Raw genomic sequence first — 19,196 nt, forward strand, 5'->3', positions numbered from 1 at the left:
AAAATGGCGAAGAACAAATTCCTAATTTTTAATCCTCACCAATCGATCTATAGTTATTGTTTGCAATAAATAAATATAACTTCTTGAGTAGGCCTAGGTGTTGACATTGTTGGACTTTAGTGTAGATATGTTGTTCTCAGCGTGAAGTTCATATTTTGCAATTTCAATGCACGGTAAGTTCACAATTTGACCATAAATCTTGTCTTCAGTGTAGACAGACAAGCTACTTACACATCGTTATTACTCCATTTACTAGCATTAAACTGTTAAGCGTTAACAATTGTAGGCCTACTGTCTAAGTATTTGACTATGGAAGTGACTCTTTATTTTTACGGCAGTTTATAGTATAAAACAACAGATGTGTAGTCTGTTGTAACTATAGAAATTTATTTATTTCACATTACGGCACAGGATGACTTGTTTAGTTCAAGGGATAGCCATATCTTGTATTTTGTTGAATAGATTCATAAATTCATTTCAAGTTACAGCTGCCGTAACTCTATTTGGTGCCATTATTACTAGATCTATACTATAGTCATGGTATTAATATATATTCATTATAACTGGCAGTGACTACTTGCAGAAAGTGGTCATACTCATAGACCAGTATAACTGAAAGGTTATTTTTCTTGTCAGCTTTGCTTGGCAAATATAAGGATAGGCTTATATGGCCATACACAGTAAAATTTATTAAAAAAACAATGGTAATCATGCACATTGAGGAGGCCATAAAGCTCATCCTTTTAACTAAGCCTAAAATTTACCCACATTGCTCTATCACTAGAGGTTATGCCTACATGCCTGTGCCTGTGCTTTCGCTTAACTGCAATGTTACAACCTAAAATTCCTAAGAAGACCTTAAAGGCAGCTGAACCTTGTTCGATGTGTTTCAAGATAAGGTCATCGGTCATTCCTATCTAACCCTAAACAAGTCACTAAATCGCATATTTTTGAGAACTATGTACCTGGAAACATGATTTCCAGACATTATGAGTGATTCTTAAGTCAAACAAAAGCTAAAAATATAGATTTTGGGATGAACTGTTGCTCTTTGCTCACTTACAGAAATTAATATTTTTTAGTATGTATATTTTCTTTAGCATAGGAAGTAGCTGTTTGTTAAAGACTAGATTGTTAAGATGAATGGTGTTGCAAAGAATGAGTTTAAAACAGAATTTCAAACATTCTGTTCAATTTTACATGAGAACCTGCTTCATAATGGAAAACACCACCAGATTATAACATTAGACACAGAAAGAAAATTGTTAACTTATCTTCTGGATCAAGAAAATGCTGAGTGTTCAGAGGAACTATCGTCTTGGATTCAACAGTTCGTATTCTGTGTGGTCAGTGATGAATCACAAACCAAATTTGAGCTTCAAGTTTGGGTAAGCTTAGATTATCATGAGAAAAAGACAAAATGTCCCTATTTTTGAATGATTATATATATAGTAGTTACTGGGGCAATCTTCAGAACTCCTAATTAAACGGATAAATTGTGACAAAATTTTAACTCTAAGAATTAATAATTTTTTGATTCATTCGAAATATGATTCAGGTAGTACTGTAGTACATTGAAAGACAAATTTCTTATTTACATTTTAACACAAAGATGTCTAGCTGCCAAAAACAACCCAAAAACATTTAGGTCTTTCTTATGGTCTTTTCATGACTACCTACTAACGATTATGCTAATAGACATGATAGGATATTTTCAGACATGGCAGATTTCCTTATCAGTCTCTGTTGGAAATCGCAAAAAGGGCAGGCTTGTGCTGCTTTCCTGGCAAAATTTCCCTCATTGCATTATTTTGCGGTCTTCATTAGCCAACATAGTGCAGAAAAGTAGGATGTAAAGCTCCATTCATTTCATCTCTGTTAACAGTGGTGAAAATTTCTTAATATTTTAGGATGATGAACTTTATCAGAAGAAAGTTGTTTCTCTTGAAAACTATTTTGCAACATTATCTAACCTATACCTTCAATATGGTAGTGTATCTTTGGAGAGCTTTCAGAAAAAGGTAATTAATTAAATTGATAAAATTTTATTCAGCTCAAGTCCGAATTAAATTTCATTCCAAAAACAAAGATGAAGTGTTTCCTTTATTAAAAGGATTGTATTTCTTTTATCAAACTTCTCTGGCTTTGTTTGTGAACAGTCAGCATGTTGCCTTTTTTTGCTCAGGAATCTTATAAAAACACATGCTGTTCCAATCACAAATTTTATTAATGATATCAAAATAACATTTCAAGGAAATCAAAATATATAAAAGTAGAGGAATCTTGGAATTTTTTTTCTAATTTGCTTTTAACCACTTATCATCTACCATTAACTCATAAGTTCAAATTTTACAGTACATTTTATATTATTTATAGGTGAAAGAGATATATGTTTTTATACCAGAGTCTGTAGTGAAATATTTTTTTGATCATTTCTCTAACAATGGAATTAGTAAAATTAAGAAACTTATATTTGCTCGGAAAAGAGAGGTAACATTTTTTTTTGTGAAATGTCACTTATGCAATCAAAAGTTAATTTTGTGCTATTAATAGGGAATAATGGAAACAAAAGTTTCTATGCACCTCCAGGAACATAGGCATACATATGAAAATTGTATTTTATTTTTAGTCTATAATATGCCATATCTATTGTTTAGATTACCCTTGTGTGTGTAGAGCTGGGTAAAATATTATGAATATGTAAATCATTGAAATACGTAATCAATTAAATGTCAACTTTAGATTTTCTCCGGTATACCCTTTAACAAGTCATAATTCCTTGCACATAGTTTCCCTTCAGCGCATTACTTTCGCATATTGAACTATAATAACAGGTCAAAGCAATATTAATACTTCTATGATACAAAAATAACCCATGGAATTAAAAATTGATTGATTTTATTAAGTATTTGGAAGATTTCTCACTTAAAATATTTTGATTATTAAATCAATTATTGATTGGTATTTTGCTGTCAATAATCAATCACAATTTGGTAATTGATACCCAGCTCTATTGATGTGTATATATCGTTTTATAATAAACTGTAAGGATCATGAGTAATTTACATTCTAAGGGTTTATTAGTGTCCATATCAAGACAGATATACATTCACATTCTTTGCAAGGTATTGCAAACTTCTGAATTACATGCCACTTTAAAACAAATATGTAATAAGGCTTGAAATTTTTAAGTGTTTGATATATTTAAGAATAGAAGTCTGGAAAATGTTGTTAGAATAGTAAGGTAGTTTTGCATATCCAATGGCTACATCCTGCTGTTTCAGATCTTAGAAAGATAACTCTGATATGTAATTAGAAGCTGAGAACTATGATATGGCCTACTGTAATTATGTATGAATTTCATACAACATATTATAATATTGAGAGTTCTTGTTTCAGGATAAAGAAAATAAAATTGATAGCTGTAGAGTTATATGTTATGACTATATTAAAAAGAAAATAATGAAAAGAAAAGTAATCACTGACAAGATAGACAAATCAAGTGGAAATGTCATCTCATCTAAATCACATGAAGAGGTAGGGTTTTACAAATTGAATCTACATGCTAAAGAGGTAGTAAATATATTGCATAGTCATTCAATGTTTTAGATATTCAAGATATTTTGATTAAAAATAGGATAACTCTGCAATATTATCTCTCCATCCACTATGTCTAGCTTGTCACTAAATTATTTCATTGAAAAAAAATATTGCTTGAAAGATTATATTTTGTATTAGCCATCAAAGTCATCAAAAAAAATTCTCTCTCGAATTTGAGGTCCACTATGAAATGTATTGTGACAGGTTTAGCTATCTAAGCAGTTTAGGCTCACTTTTTGACTGGGTTAGTTATGTCGACATAGTTGACATTGTTCTTTGGTATATTTATTACTGGTCATATTAATGGCTACAATGGTTCAAGTAATACTTTTTATACGCCCGCAGATATATTTTTGGCGTATTTTGTAATCAACCTGTCGTCCATTTACATTTGGCTCGTGCTCACTCTACAGGCTATAATTCTTTGCATATTCTTTTGATTTTCATTTTATAGGTCAATGTCATTATGAAGATGATCCCTATCGATTTTCATGATGATCTGATAATTTTTCCCTGAGATATCGTCTCACTCTATTAGCTATATTGTGTATCTCGTGCTCACTCTACAGGCTACAATTTTTTACCTATTCTTTTGATTTTTATTTTGTGTGTCAATGTCATTATGAAGATGATCCCTATCGATTTTCATGATGATCTGATAATTTTTCCCTGAGATATCGTCTCACTCTATTAGCTATATTGTGTATCTCGTGCTCACTCTACAGGCTACAATTTTTTACCGATTCTTTTGATTTTTATTTTGTGTGTCAATTTCATTATGAAGATGATCCCTATTGATTTTCAGGATGATCTAATAATTTTTCACCAAAATGTCGTTTTCAACTTTGTGTATTCACTCTATTAACCATATAGTGTAACTTTTGCCCGCTCTTCAAGCAAGATCTTTATATGCCCACATGTAGTATGGAAGCATATTGTCATCCGTTCGTCTGTTCACAATTGGCTCATGCTCACTGTACTACAAACAATGATTTGTACTTGCAATCAAAGCTGCTGGTGGGCGTATATCACCTTCTTTGGCAAGGCTTTCTTTGCATAATAATATAATTTTGGTATATTTTTTAGATTGTTGAGGAAGATTTTGTCTACTGCCTCCAGAAAAGTGAAAAACTGTTTGATATAAGCAATGGTCAAAGTCAGGAATTAAGTTCTTCCAACTATACAGCTTCTGAACCATTAGAAGTTAAATTCTTAGATAAATCAGTGATAGCTTATTTTCCTCCAGATGAGATGCAAAACCATGACCATTTGGTGACTCTCAGTAACCTTATTTATAATGACCAGGGAATATCACCGGAAAAATCTGAAACTATTCAGATGGAATTTGTAGTTCCTAAAGAATCTCCTCAGAAATCCTCATTGGACAATGACGAAGTAAATAAAACTTTACAAGAAGATGATCATTGCAGTTATATTCCAAAGAAAAAATCCAAGAAGCCTGCTACACGTCGAAAGAAAAAAAAATCACTAAAGGAGAATACTTTGTCCACAAAATCATCTGCTTCCACTCCAAAACTGACAATCATTACTGATCCAGTTACCAAAGGTGCTACTTTGAAAATTGATCCAAATCCAGAGAATGACACTGCAAATTCAGAACAGCAAAGTTTTTCATCATTGTTTGCAGCAGCAACAGAGGATGAAAGTGTCTTTGAGTCTTCAGCTTCTGATATTCCACAATCAGTAGCTGATGTAATAAAAGACCTTGATACTGATATTGGAGAACAAGCTAATGATGAAATTGTTGAGAATAAAGATACAGTCACTGATCATATTTTGTCAGATAAAGAAATTGAGTCACCTGAAAAGTTTGAAGTGGAACATGTGAAGGTTGAAAGCATTCCTCAAAACATTTCAACTGTAGATACCTCAACACATCAGGTACCATTTTTATTTTTGATTGTTTAGTTATAAGTTTTTGGAAAGTTTTGGATAATATATTTGCATAATAAAACTGGTAGCCCAATTGATTAAAGTGTTGCAATCATGACATCATATAATTTGGTAATATTAAAGAAATGATGGTTGTGGGTTTTAATCTCTGTTGTTGTGTGAAAGTCATCTTTCCTAAGCATTCCTGTGGACCCAGCAATAATTGGTAAGGGTAAACCTTAATAATTTATCAGTTGTTATTTATAACATGGTTATTGATGAATGTTGCTGTGAAATTCACATTGTAAGTAACATTGTCATGTTTTCAAATACAATCTTTTCTCAACCAAATGACATATTTCACTCTGACAAATTATATAAATGGATGAAATTAAATTTCATCAACTAATATCAGCTAATATTATATCTCTTCAATTATCTTTAAGCGACATCTCTTCAATTAAAACTCAAAATTTGAGATGTAATGAAGTCTCATATATTTCTATAGATTATCTGTTTATCTTTAGAATTTGATTACAGCAATATTATGTTTTAGAACAATAGAATCAGGCCCATATAATGTAAGCATATATACTTGTTGGGTAACTAGTGTTTATGAAATTAAAGAGGTACAAAACTATTTATTCAACATTATTTTGTATAATTAACAGGTTGCTAAAGAAGGAATTGATGATGATGATGAGAAGATAAAAGAGGACACACCAGCTCAAAAGACACCAAGTCCCAAATCATCAACCAAGAAAACACCTGAGCAGTCAATTAGCCCTTCATTAGTTAGATGTTCTTTACGAAAATCATCAAGAATAATTCAAACCAAAGATGCTAAAAAATTGGAATCAACAGAATATGTTACCAATAATGCTGATGGTTTACAAGATGATAATACATTATCTGAAAATGACATCTTTGAAGATGACATAGCTGAAAATGAAAGCGATACTGAAGGAATTAACATAAAAAAAGATGAATTCAAAGTCCGAAGATCACTTCGTAAGGCAATTTCAAAAGTGAATAAGGTGTCCATTCAAGATACAACATCATTAGCTGCTGGTCCCACAGACACAACAGAAAGTGAGATTGAACCAATCCTTTCAGATGTCAACAGTGATACAGCACTGAATGAAAAAGATCTCAAGTGTAAACTATGTCCCAAAAGATTCAAATCTAAATCGGGATTATATTATCATGAGCAGGGACACAAGATTACCCAAACACATCAATGTGAGAGGTGTGGTAATACATTCCCGAACAAGTATTGTTTGAGGCAGCATACACGCAGGATGCATTTAGATTTAGTAATAAAAAGAGAATATGCTTGTGAATATTGTGGTAAAAAGTTCAAGTCTTGGAGTGGGTGTGATTATCATAGAACTAAAGAACATATGGACAGGACTATAACATGTGAACTATGTGCGAAAACTTATGTAAACATATATTCATATAGGAACCATGTAGCAGATATTCATTCCGGTAAAAGAAGAAAGAGAAAACCACGTGGGCCTCAGAAATGTCAGGATTGTGGTAGAGTTTTTAAAAGTCACTCAGGTCTGAATTATCATAGATATACTCGTCATAGTGGTGAAGACAAACTGATTTGTGGTGTTTGTGGTGTTAGTTTAAGTTGTAAGAGAACCTTGCAAATTCACATGGATATTCACGAAGGGAAAAGAGAGTATGTGAACTGCACAATATGTGGTAAAAAATATGCTTCAAAAAGTTCTTTATATAGTCATATGCTGACACATGATCAGTCAATGTCTGTAAAATGCAAACATTGTGACAAATCATTTCCATCTCAATCTTATGTACGTAGGCATATAAAACGTGTACATATAGAGTTTTCTGAAAATCCCAAAATTTTCCAGTGTGATTTGTGTCAAAAGAACTTTAAATGTCTGAAAAGTTTCAAATATCATGTTCTATCTCATACTGGAGAGAAGCCATATGGATGTACAGATTGTGAAAAGCGATTTAGATCAAAGGGAACTTTAGATCTTCACAAGAAAACACATACTGGTATTAAAGACCATGTTTGTACTTTTTGTGGAGATTCATTTGTGCAGAGGTCTAATATGATGCGTCATGTGAAAAAACATCACAGTTAAGGACATTGGTCTCGTTGATTGATTAATGAATGGGTTGTTGGTTTTTTACTATCCAGACGTCTAACCAGAATTTGTTGTTCAAAACTGTCATGAATATTCCCTGCTCACAGTTTCTGGACTGCAAATAAGGTTCTTGGTCAGTTTTGCATTTACACCTATATCTTCGATTGTTTTTTTTTTTATAAAAATTCTGATAAAATTTCAAATTGTATAGTTTGTTCGAGTTTTACTATTCCTTTGCACCCCTTTACCATTTTATTTCACAAAAATATCTATCGGTAAGGGATCCGAGATATTTTAATTTTTCTCCAAAGTAAACTAGACTCTTTTTATTTGCACCATCATTCAATTCGCGTCAGGCGTCTATGCTTCCTCAAATTGTAGAAACTATAATGCTTAAATCAGACGATAAATCAGTATGATACAAATAGACTACAAATAAACATTCAAAAGCTAAAAAAAAGTCCGGTTGAATCACTATCGGATTATGACAATGTTTTAGGATTTTCCTTATGGTTTTTCAAACACGGTTGATAATAGCCCTGAAAAGAATTGTCTTCTTGGAGGACATAAACCTCAGACAGCCATATATAAATACACATTTGTAGAGACAGAAAAAAAATACCCAGATGCTTGCCATTTTCAATTAAAAATTTGATTCGAAAAGTCTTTATTACCAACCCGTCTTCATGGGACATTCATTTTCTATTTCTAGGAAAGAAAAGGTCCAAAATTACATCAAGCAAATCAATCAAATCAGATGCACCATTCACCTAGATACTCAATGGGATATCAAGAAAACCAAATCCGAAAACGCAATTGGCCGATGTACGGGTTAACCAATTCAAACGAAATTGATGATCCTACAACCAAACGCGACACAGATATTAAAGGTACACCAAAGGGAACATTGGCGAAAATTCCAAACAGTTTTGAATGTCATATTTGTGGAAGAGAGTTAAAAACTAAACAAACCTTTAACATACATATGAAAAGACATCGTTCTTCCACGAAGCATATCTGTAAGATGTGCGGTGTGTCATATAAAGACGTTGCAAACCTTAGGCAACATGTCAACATTCACAAGGGTGTCTTCCCTTATAAGTGTAGGAGCTGCGACAAAGCCTTCCCTTCTGCCAAGAAGAGATTAATACACACAGTCAGTGTGCATCAGCCAGCCAGATTTAATTGTGATCTGTGTAAGAGAGATTTTAAGGTTTCGAGGAACTTCAAAAATCACATGCGTCTTCATGAAAATCTGAAACCCTTTTCGTGCACCCAGTGTACCGCACGGTTCAATTCTTTACGAAGTCTTTTATTACATGGAACAGTACATACGAATCGCGTATCGACATGCTCGGAAGAAACCTTGACTAATTCAAATAGTGCTGAACAAAAATACATTGAAAAAGATGCGTTTTCCAACGGTGTGCTAACATCTCAGAACGAATTAACAGATTTTACGTCCTCTTATGGCGAAGTTTTGCCGAATAATGCCACTCAAGACGTTCAGTTTTTATCTGTAGAGGAAGCTAATAAAGCTATTCTTTCTGGAATATCCGTGAAAGAGATGAATCTTCAGTATGAACCCGACAGTGGTGATAAAGAAACTTTTGACTCGAGTGTTCTAGTCAATGGCGGATTTCAATGTGAAATATGTAGTAAAAGTTATACAAGTCATCAAAATCTGAAAAACCACTTGCGTTTACACAGTGGGCTAAAACTTTTCACTTGTTCAGACTGTGGTCAAAATTTTAATTGGGAATCTGGATTACTGCGGCATAGGCGAAACAATTGTGGTATTCGTTTTCAGAGAAAGTTGGTGAAAGCTGGCGCTCTACTATCGTGCAATATTTGTAACAAACAATTTAAATCTTACAAAGGTTGTCAATTACATATAAAACGCTGCTTCACAAAATCAGAAAGTGGCGAGCACTTTACAAAGAAAAGAAAGCCTGTCTTGAAATGCAGCAGATTTAAGTGTCTAGTTTGTAGTAAGACTTACAAGAGTGATACGAAATTGGCCTTACATTCAAAATTATGCCAAAAAGGTTGTAAGCGTTTTACAAAAGACTCGAAAAGCGTTAAAAGACCTGATACAAGCCACGAAAATATGGACAATACAGACTTAGGTGCAGACCAAACACTCGTGGTCAGCAACGACATGAGCACCAAATCATTTATAACTTGTAAGCCAGGGGATGATGGTCATACACATCAATCCGCAGTAGATCCAATAAGAAGACTAAAGCTTGAGAACGATGTCAGTAACGGAATTGCTTCATCAAATGTTGACAGCCATAATTTGAACATTGAATATTTTTGTAAATTTTGTGATAATTCATTTGTGTCGGAGACCAAACTTAGAAAACATGTCAGTAGTCACAACACAAAGGCAACTTTCAAATGTGGTAAATGTGATCAACGCTTTCCAACTAAAAACATCTGCCTTTCTCATATGAAAAGGAGACATCAATTATGTAGATATTCTTGTACAGTTTGTAAACGGTCATTTAGATGTAAGAGAAAATTGAAGAATCATCTGAAGACGCACAGTGATTGTACGACTGTCACTAATACTAGTGACAGAGAAATGCTTCAGACAGAAAACACTTGTACAACAACCAAAAGTTTCATAACAGAACAGGGTGTATGTAGGATATCACAAACGGGTTCCAATACAACTGCTATGGAATTATTTGAGGCCATGCAAGGAAATGAAGAATGGACTGCAGATGAATTTGAATTAGAATATAATTAAAGTTAGGATCCGGTCATAAGAAATACACATAATAAATTAATGAATATTATTCACTTGTCTTTTTCGAAATCCATGTTAACAAATTTACCCTCTGAGCAAAGTACAGCTGATAGCTTGGTATAGCGAAAAATGACCTGAGATAACTTCTGATAATCATTTCAGCTTGTAGTGCCGTACTTCTACAGAGGACAAGGCGAAACCTCGCTTTGAAAGTTTCTGTGAGGTACAAAAAACTAATCAACTTACCACTCTGAGCGCGAATTCTTCCACAAAAGACAAAAGGTATCAAACATGAAAGTAACAATTTCATATTTCAAATACATTTATCTTGAACTATTTTATCGAAATGTCATTCTTACTCATTAGTGTTCAAATCGTTATATCATATATCCGCAATCACATACTTTACGCCTCTTTAATTAGAAGAGTTTGAACAGGATTTGATGATAATGTTTAATATGAGAAGTAATAAGAAAGGTCACAGTGGACAACCTTGTCTTCTACCAATATTACAATTGTTGAATTGTGTTGAAATTTAGTGTATTATGAATATTGTGAAATTGTTAAGACAAATTTTAAGATAATTGTCAACTTGATTTGATAAAAAATTTGGGTTATATTTATAATTGTGATGGTCGTTGTTGTAGTCAACAGACAAACGTCCGGAAATGTAAAGTGATCAAACGGAAGTCAGGATGTTTGAATATAACTAAATAATAGCATGATTCAATTTGTAAGTGGCGTTTCAATATGTGACGTACATACATATTGTCATTTGCTTTAAATTTGCTTTCACATTTGCTGCAATCAATCGAAAATATTCTATTTTGAACACCAAATTTAGTCGAAATAGTCTTGGAGTCAGATATCGCTGTTACCATTTGTTTGAATGATCATTATGTTCCTTCAGAATTATCGAGACCTAGCTTTTGAAGTCACGGTCATCGTTGATGTTTGACGTTGTTTCATTCATAATTATTTGGCTGGAAAAAAAGCTAATGCAATATTCCAATTCGCTTAATTGCGTAAACAAGTTCTTCATTGGCAAATCATTTTATTAACAAGTTCAAAGTTTGGACTGATTTAGAAAATCTCTCATGATTTGATTAACTTTCTGAGGTTGATCCATTTGCACCCAGTGCGATGCTTCTTCTATATAGGTAATAGTAACGTCGTTAACATATTCTTTACTTGCTTCAGCCAAGCCACGTTCCAAAGCTCCGTCTTTACATCCCCATATAATTTTAGTTTTTGATTCTACCTTTGGTCGTCTTCGGGATCCATAACGAAAAGCAGCTCTATAGTAGTTAATAGCTGATGTCAGTGTTTCTAAAGTAGAGTAGAATAGAATAGAAGCCATTTTATAGGTATTCAATATTAAACGTGATGTTGCTCAATGGGCGTGTTAAATATTACTAATGTAGAATACGGAAATGTTATGCTAAATGAGTGCATAACTCTTCAAACTATAAATCTGGACTGAAAATTAGCATTGTCATCCTTCAAACATTAAAGGGATAGTTGCGCCATTTTGGGGGTTGATTTGAGTCTTGAATATATGTAAATATTCTTCAAAAGTACTAGAAATATACGAAAATCGCATAATTTCTTAAAAATACTTCAAACAAGGTCTTTAAGGCTACTCACTATTTCTATATATTTCTTTTCTATACCACAGAGTCTTAAAATGACGAGTCATAGGCGGATAATATTCTGGACACACATGGATTTGAAGGCTCAAATTTGAACACTGTTATTGATTGGCTGATCGGGAACTAAATTTTTTCAAATATCCAATTATTGACGATGATGTGGGCTTAATCATCGGTTCGATTTGACGATTTGGCCAGACAGAAAATCTCGACAAACCTGGTTTGCTAAATGCATATTTGTATGCCTCGATATCTTCTGGTTTTATTATACCAGACTGCACACCCATAGCTTTACTTGTGAAAGCTAATTGAAAAAAATCAAAATCACTAGAGCGGCAATATAGTTCTGGTAACCATGGTAGTTGAAAGAAATACATATACCTGTAAATAAACATTAAAACATATTAGATCGCACTTTTTATCGTTCACTGCTTGCTTATTACTGAAACTTATTACTAGACGTAGTCATGCCTCCATAGTTCAAACGGGCTGTGCAATATTTATGTGCGGTCGACATGTGATTTAAGGTAGGTCTATTATCCAACACCAAAACACTGGTGCTCTCAGAAAACTTCTATGTTCCTTAAGCAACGTTACATGATAATGATCATGTAGCAGTTGCTCTCACAATCCCATATTTATTATGGGAAACTCAAATTAAATATTTTTAAATCCTTCTGATTTTTGATAGGGTTCGTCTTTGGTTGATAACAAACATTCACACCATCCGTCAAGAATTGTGCCTTCTAGAGTGTTTATGGGCTAAATAATTAACGCGTTTTCAAGAACAAGGACAATAGCTCATACAAAATAATTTCGATTTCTCTGAGTTTCAATAGAGTTTATCCTTGGGTGATTATAGATACCCACACAATGTTTCGTCAAACCCGTCAAGAATTGTGCCTTTTAAAGTTTTTACGGGCAATTGTGGACGGGCCAAGGGACTGGCAAAATTTCCCTAGTAGCACACTGCATGACGCTACCCGTCCTTTTTAGCCCGATTAGGTTCAGAAATTTAAGACGTAAAACTCCATTCATTCAATTTCAAATATTTGAACTACTTGTAGGATATGAACACTGTGCATAAGACATAATCTGAAATCATTAAGTATGTTACAGCGATTGAACATCAGTTTGTTGAGCAGAATTTCTCAAAACTTTCTAGATGTAGCTACTGTTGTTTAACGTGAGTAAACAATCAGGCTGCTGTCGAGGGTACATACCAAGACTTCCAGAATTGTGATCTATTTTTCTGTATGTATTTCGGAAAAGCTGCCCCATGTGGACAGTTCATTATTATAAGTTTTTCCACCAGATTTGGATGGTCACCAGCAAAAACCCAAGAAATTGCTCCACCCCAATCATGTCCAACAAGAACACATGATTTATATCCTGAAAAACAAGAAATTTGTATAGTGGTTGATGTTTAACCGAAGTAAATTCTAAAAGAAAAACAGAAAACTCAATGATCATATTGACCATACACACATTGGTACCCCTGTTTAGATTTTTGAAGACGTAACCAGATATATTAAATTGTCAAATCTGGTTCTCCCAGTGACCCAATATAAGGATGTGATTGATTATACTCGTCTGACAAAGATATCATCCGTATTTCAGCTGTCATTCTAAAGATTAGTAAGTCTACAAATCCATCTGATTCTTTTTTTGTTTTCCCGAACACTTGAGTATTGGGTTGTTGTTATATTTTTCACTTTGATTTTGCATCTCTCAGAACTAAGACAACAAAAAAACCACCAGTAACTAGTACAAATCAACTTTATGGGGCTACCTTCATTCTGTCATTTTATACCATAGTTTTATTGTGTGCCACCCAGTGTGAATCGAACCCCAGCAAATTTCACAGAGACTGCACTAACCTAAGGCTGAAATAAGTTGTTTCAGATCTTCCACCATATGTTTCACCTGATAGTTGCTGACCCCGGGTGGTTTATCAGAATCATTGTAGCCCCTCTGATCTACAGCAACAACCCTAAAATCATAAAGTAATAATAAAAAGGCAGTGTTTTATCCAATTTAGAAAGTTGTCATTGATATGCTACATAACTGCAAGAGGAATATCAAACTATCTACTTTAAAATAAGATAGCTTGCCAGGCAAGGTAATATACGCCCACTGTCAGCTTTGATTTTAAATAAAAATATTTGGCAGTACAGTAACAATTACCAGTATGAAATATTCAACCTTCAGACATACACTTCTTTTGAACTTTTTGAGGCGATACTGAATAATATTACCAAGTTTCATCATAATCTGTCAAGAATTGGGCCTTCTAGAGTGTTTACAGGCTAAAACTTGTTTATTTAAGAACTGGGGCAATAATATTTGTTGATTTTTTTGATTTTCGATAGGGTTTATCCTTGGGTGATTACAAACACTCCCACCAAGTTTCGTCAAAATCCGTCCAGAACGCGTTTTCAACAACATACTCATTATTTTTTTATCTTTTTGATTTTAAATAGGGTTCATCCTTGGGTGAAAACAAACACTCACACCAAGTTTCATCCAAATCAAAATTGCGCCTTCCAGAGTGTTTACGAGCTTTTCAAGAACAAAGGCAATAACCTATTAACCCATTTCACGTGGGCGTTTAAAAATGATGGTCGCATGTTGTAATCTATGTCGGTGTTTTCTCCTTAATCTTTATTTTCCCATATAAGGATAAACCTGGGCGATCGAAGCCAAAAGAGTTCGCAAAAACCAACTGATATATAGAATGATTTCGAGAACAAAATTGACATTCTTTCATTCTTAAAGAAACCAAAAATATTAAAACATTTGTTAGATTTTGGTTCCACATGACCTACCTATAATCTCGGGCGAATTCTCTCAGTTGATATCTCCATGAATACCAGAATTCAGGGAAACCATGAACAAATAACATTAATGGTTTACCTTCCTCACCATTAGCCACATAGTGAAGTTTAACATTCTACAAAAAAAAAGTTTCTAAAACGTCAAATCTAAATTACCTAACAACTGCATATACCATCTGCTTTCATTCTAAAGATGCGATTAACAAAGCAATGTCCACATTCCCATACGTTATCTGTTGAAGGGACACAATCCTTACTTTCTCAGCTTGATATTATTAGGCCTATTTAAGTACCGGTATGCATTTTACTCCACCGCATATGAAGATTTACAAAGTGTATACAGAAAGGCAGTTCAAAATCAGTTTTGCACGTAGATAGTAAAATTCAATTAGAACAGTTAGAACAATAGTGCTAATGAAATTTAATACTTAATACTATTGCAGAATTACATTTTAGAAGCTCATCTGTAAACTGGACACTGTTTAAATTGTGCCAATACAAGTAAAACATAGAACATAAATCCTTAAAGTGTATGGAAAGTCAATTATGGGCCACTTGACACCTACCGTGAATGTTTCTATATATCCTATTGTATCCAATTCGAATCCTATAATCGATAATTTAGATACATGTATAAGTAAAACAAAGACGATTTGTGTTTAATTCCCGTTTGTTTACAAAGACAGTCCGCCATTACGTCGTATTAATCACATGACGTAATTTTTGGAACCATCGTTAACCCAGAGAGTATAGATAGACGAGAGTGATCACTTTGCTCGCGCCATTTTGTTTTCATGTACTGTGGTGCCATCTAGTTGGAGGGTGTTCATATAGATTGCAGTGCTCCAACATAGAGTGCTTCACTCGCTTTACAACACGATTATCTAACTTTATCTAAAGTTTTCATCTCTATTCGAATACACAAAAGACTTACAGATAAATTGTCCTGACTTTCAATAAATGAAATGTTATTCCTTATGGCATTGATCAAGTTTAATGGAAACGGCAAATTCTGCCATTTATAGGCCAATAAATATCAGTCCTTACTTCTATGCATCAGAGTTAAGCCTATAATATAACATCCAATCCACCCACAATATCATCACAAAAAGACACTTTTATAGCTGTTTTATGCTATGTGCTATCATGCCACTCCAACAGATAATATATCTCAATAAAAAAAAAGACTTGATATAAGATTTATCATTGTTGTTGACAGATTTGACAAATTGTGTGAAAGCTGTAGTCTAGTAGTGTAGTCTATTGGCATTCATGAATTCTTGTGTCTCAAAATGACAGCTACAGAGCCTGCAGTTAGCATTTAGATATGCAGATGATTTTGTTTCCAAATCCTTCCTTCTGCAATTTATTACCCATCTCTTACACCTAATACATAAGAAAATAAAAATGAAACATACATTAAGGATCAAACATTTTGCTTAATTCAAAGGACAAAACGAGGTCAAGCACCCATCATCATGGAGGATCATCAAGCAAGACAAGAAAGAAATCGGTCTAGTTGACGCAAGCTGCACGTCTCCTCAGTATGTAGTATACTGTAAATTAACGATCAATTTTCCTGCCTGGGTCTTTAGGGAATCGGAAAAAGTGCAGGTATGGGTGGCGTTTCTTGACATTCGAACAATTTGGAGCAGAACAATAACTGCCGCTGATCTGAGACGGCTGAGGTGAAACCATTTTTTACTACCTACCCACATGAACACCCTTCCACTAGATGGCGCCACAGTCCTTGCTAAAAAAATGGCGGCAATAAATATTTGAATATATTCCTATTGAAGGCATTGAAGAAGATATCCCTATAACTCTTGCAGTTGAAAATGTTCTGTGTTATGTTTCTGGTTTTGTGGTAAATAAGCTGCATATTAATGATAACTGTTCGAAATGTTTTAACAAGCTCACAATTTCTGATAATAATGTAGTGTCAGATTCAAATCTGTTTGTCATTTTAAGGTATATAAACACAAAACCAACACTGCATTTGGTTCCCTAACAGTACCATCTGTTTCTTTGATATATTTATTCAAACGCATTGAACTTGTTTTTGAAAGAAACATTCACAAGAATATTTCAAAAATGGGGTGTTAGCCATCTTATTAAAGATTGTACAAAACGTAGTTCCATACACTGTATTACAACTTTGTGACAAGCACTCCGACAGTAAAATAAAGTTGAGGAGTTATAAAGCAATTTGTCAGCTATACATTAGATGTAGGCTTCATTATTTTTGTAAATTTCAAAGTAGGGAACTGGAACAAAAATAAATGTAAGGAAAGTAGGAAAGCTTCAGTTGTTATGCACAAATAGTAATGTTCTATAAAAAAAACATGTGTTCAAGACACTACACTGTATTACTAGACTACAGTTTTCACACAATTTGTCATCTTTACCTTTGAGGTATATCTGTGGTATTTGTAATTCTCCCAGAAGTCTTTTTACATATATTCAAGACCTAAATCAACCCTCGAAACTACTGAATGTTTCCCTATAATAGACAATGATAAATCTTATATCAAGTCTTTTTTTTTTATTGAGATATATTATCTGTTGGAGTGGCATGATAGCACATAGCATAAAACAGCTATAAAAGTGTCTTTTTGTGATTATATTGTGGATGGATTGGATGTTATATTATAGGCTTAACTCTGATGCATAGAAGTAAGGACTGATATTTATTGGCCTATTTCAGGCAGAATTTGCCGTTTCCATTAAACTTGATCCATACCATAAGGAATAACATTTCATTAATTGAGTCAGGACAATTTATCTGTAAGTCTTTGGTGTATTCGAATATAGATGAAAACTTGCAAATCTAAGTTAGATAATCGTGTTGTAAAGCGAGTGAAGCACTCTATGTTGGAGCACTGCAATCTATATGAACACCCTCCAACTAGATGGCGCCACAGTACATGAAAACAAAATGGCGCGAGCGAAGTGATCACTCTCGTCTATCTATACTCTCTGATTTACGTCACGCATACATTAGCGTACATTCGGATATTTCCGGAACGTCCTCGTGGTTTTCCGTACAAATCATCGATTTTCCATCAAAATATCACTTTTTCACCCTCACGAATTTTTTTTCCGCGAAAAGGATAGCGGTATTCAATTCAATCATTAATTATTTATCAAATACAAAAGTACACCATAAGGCAAAGTGTATTCTCTTATAAACATATTGATAAAGCATAAAAGATTACATTTACGGACTAAGCGGACAACATCCGCTCGGATTTCTTGAGCTGCCATTTTTATAATCTTATTACCTTTAAGTAAGAAGTCTTCGTGGGAGATGATTAATATCAAGATTAAAAAGTTGGCCTTGGCCTAGGCCCATAACCAGCCCGCACGCCCCTCCCCTTAGTTACGGGCCTGATTGCAAGCCGTAAATTAAAGTTTGACGAAAAAATAACACCTACATGTTTCAGACCTACTTCTTGAACCTATAGAACTGTTATCAGACTATTAAAGATTAAAAAGTTGGCCTTAGCCTAGGCCCATAACCAGCCCGCACGCCCCTCCCCTTAGTTACGGGTCTGATTGCAAGCCGTAAATTAAAGTTTGACAAAAAAATAACACCTACATGTTTCAAACCTATTTCTTGAACCTATAGAACTGTTATCACACTAACGAACATTTAGACCAGGTATAACTTTGTAAATAAGACTCCCTCTTACCCCTAACTTCCCCCTTGTTGTGTACCCCTCTTTCGACGGTAAAGTTTAATGATAGTTGGTATTAATTCTAATAAGCTACCCATATTCGTGTATAGGTTATTAATTATAGTAACGCCTATAGTCATTAGTTTCTGCACAATTTCGTCAATTTACATGGGTGAGTTTGGTTAGATTTATAAAGTGACAATTCTGTTAAAAAGTTGACCACTTACCTTTAATTGAACATAATGATGAGTTCCCAAATTTGGGTCAGTAAGGCATTTAGGTGCAATATTTCTTTCTTTAACAGATAACACATTACTGGGATTCTTTATGACGCGCCATAGCAATCGAATCAATACAATGCCACCGAAAAAACATCCGATATTCAGAGAGATTACATATCTTACTATATCCATGAACGCCATAATTCAGCAACAAGCTGTTGTTGAGTCCAAAGCTCAATAACTAGTAAGGTAGACATATAGTGAACTGTATTCCTGAATAGCTTTATCACTCTACAAACAAATACATTATAGAATGGGAGCATGACGTTTCATATTGTTATATCAAGGTGGCAGTAGGTTTTTATACACCCATATGAAAATTGTTTTGTTATCAGTGGCGGAGCAGTTCAAGACACCTCCCCTCAC

The 19,196-nt window shown here is 33.8% G+C and overlaps 2 protein-coding genes across 2 annotated transcripts; one reads left to right on the forward strand and one right to left on the reverse strand.

Annotated features, from left to right (window-relative positions):
• Positions 1 to 7,160: 7,160 nt before the first annotated feature.
• LOTGIDRAFT_102642 (hypothetical protein) lies at positions 7,161 to 10,380 on the forward strand (the record flags this gene model as incomplete). The annotated part of the gene is made up of 4 exons (XM_009045717.1): positions 7,161 to 7,571; positions 8,578 to 8,912; positions 9,282 to 9,441; positions 10,015 to 10,380. The coding sequence occupies 4 exons, from the start codon at positions 7,161 to 7,163 to the stop codon at positions 10,378 to 10,380; spliced, it is 1,272 nt and encodes a 423-aa protein (XP_009043965.1).
• Positions 10,381 to 11,029: 649 nt separating this feature from the next.
• LOTGIDRAFT_181264 (hypothetical protein) lies at positions 11,030 to 19,196 on the reverse strand. The gene is made up of 6 exons (XM_009045718.1): positions 18,777 to 19,196; positions 14,861 to 14,985; positions 13,913 to 14,025; positions 13,256 to 13,424; positions 12,250 to 12,413; positions 11,030 to 11,709 (listed from the first exon to the last, which is right to left on the reverse strand). The coding sequence occupies exons 1-6, from the start codon at positions 18,969 to 18,971 to the stop codon at positions 11,447 to 11,449; spliced, it is 1,029 nt and encodes a 342-aa protein (XP_009043966.1). The 5' UTR covers positions 18,972 to 19,196; the 3' UTR covers positions 11,030 to 11,446.

Source organism: Lottia gigantea, assembly GCF_000327385.1.
Source record: "Lottia gigantea unplaced genomic scaffold LOTGIsca_1, whole genome shotgun sequence".
NCBI classification, from domain to species: Eukaryota; Metazoa; Mollusca; class Gastropoda; family Lottiidae; genus Lottia; species Lottia gigantea.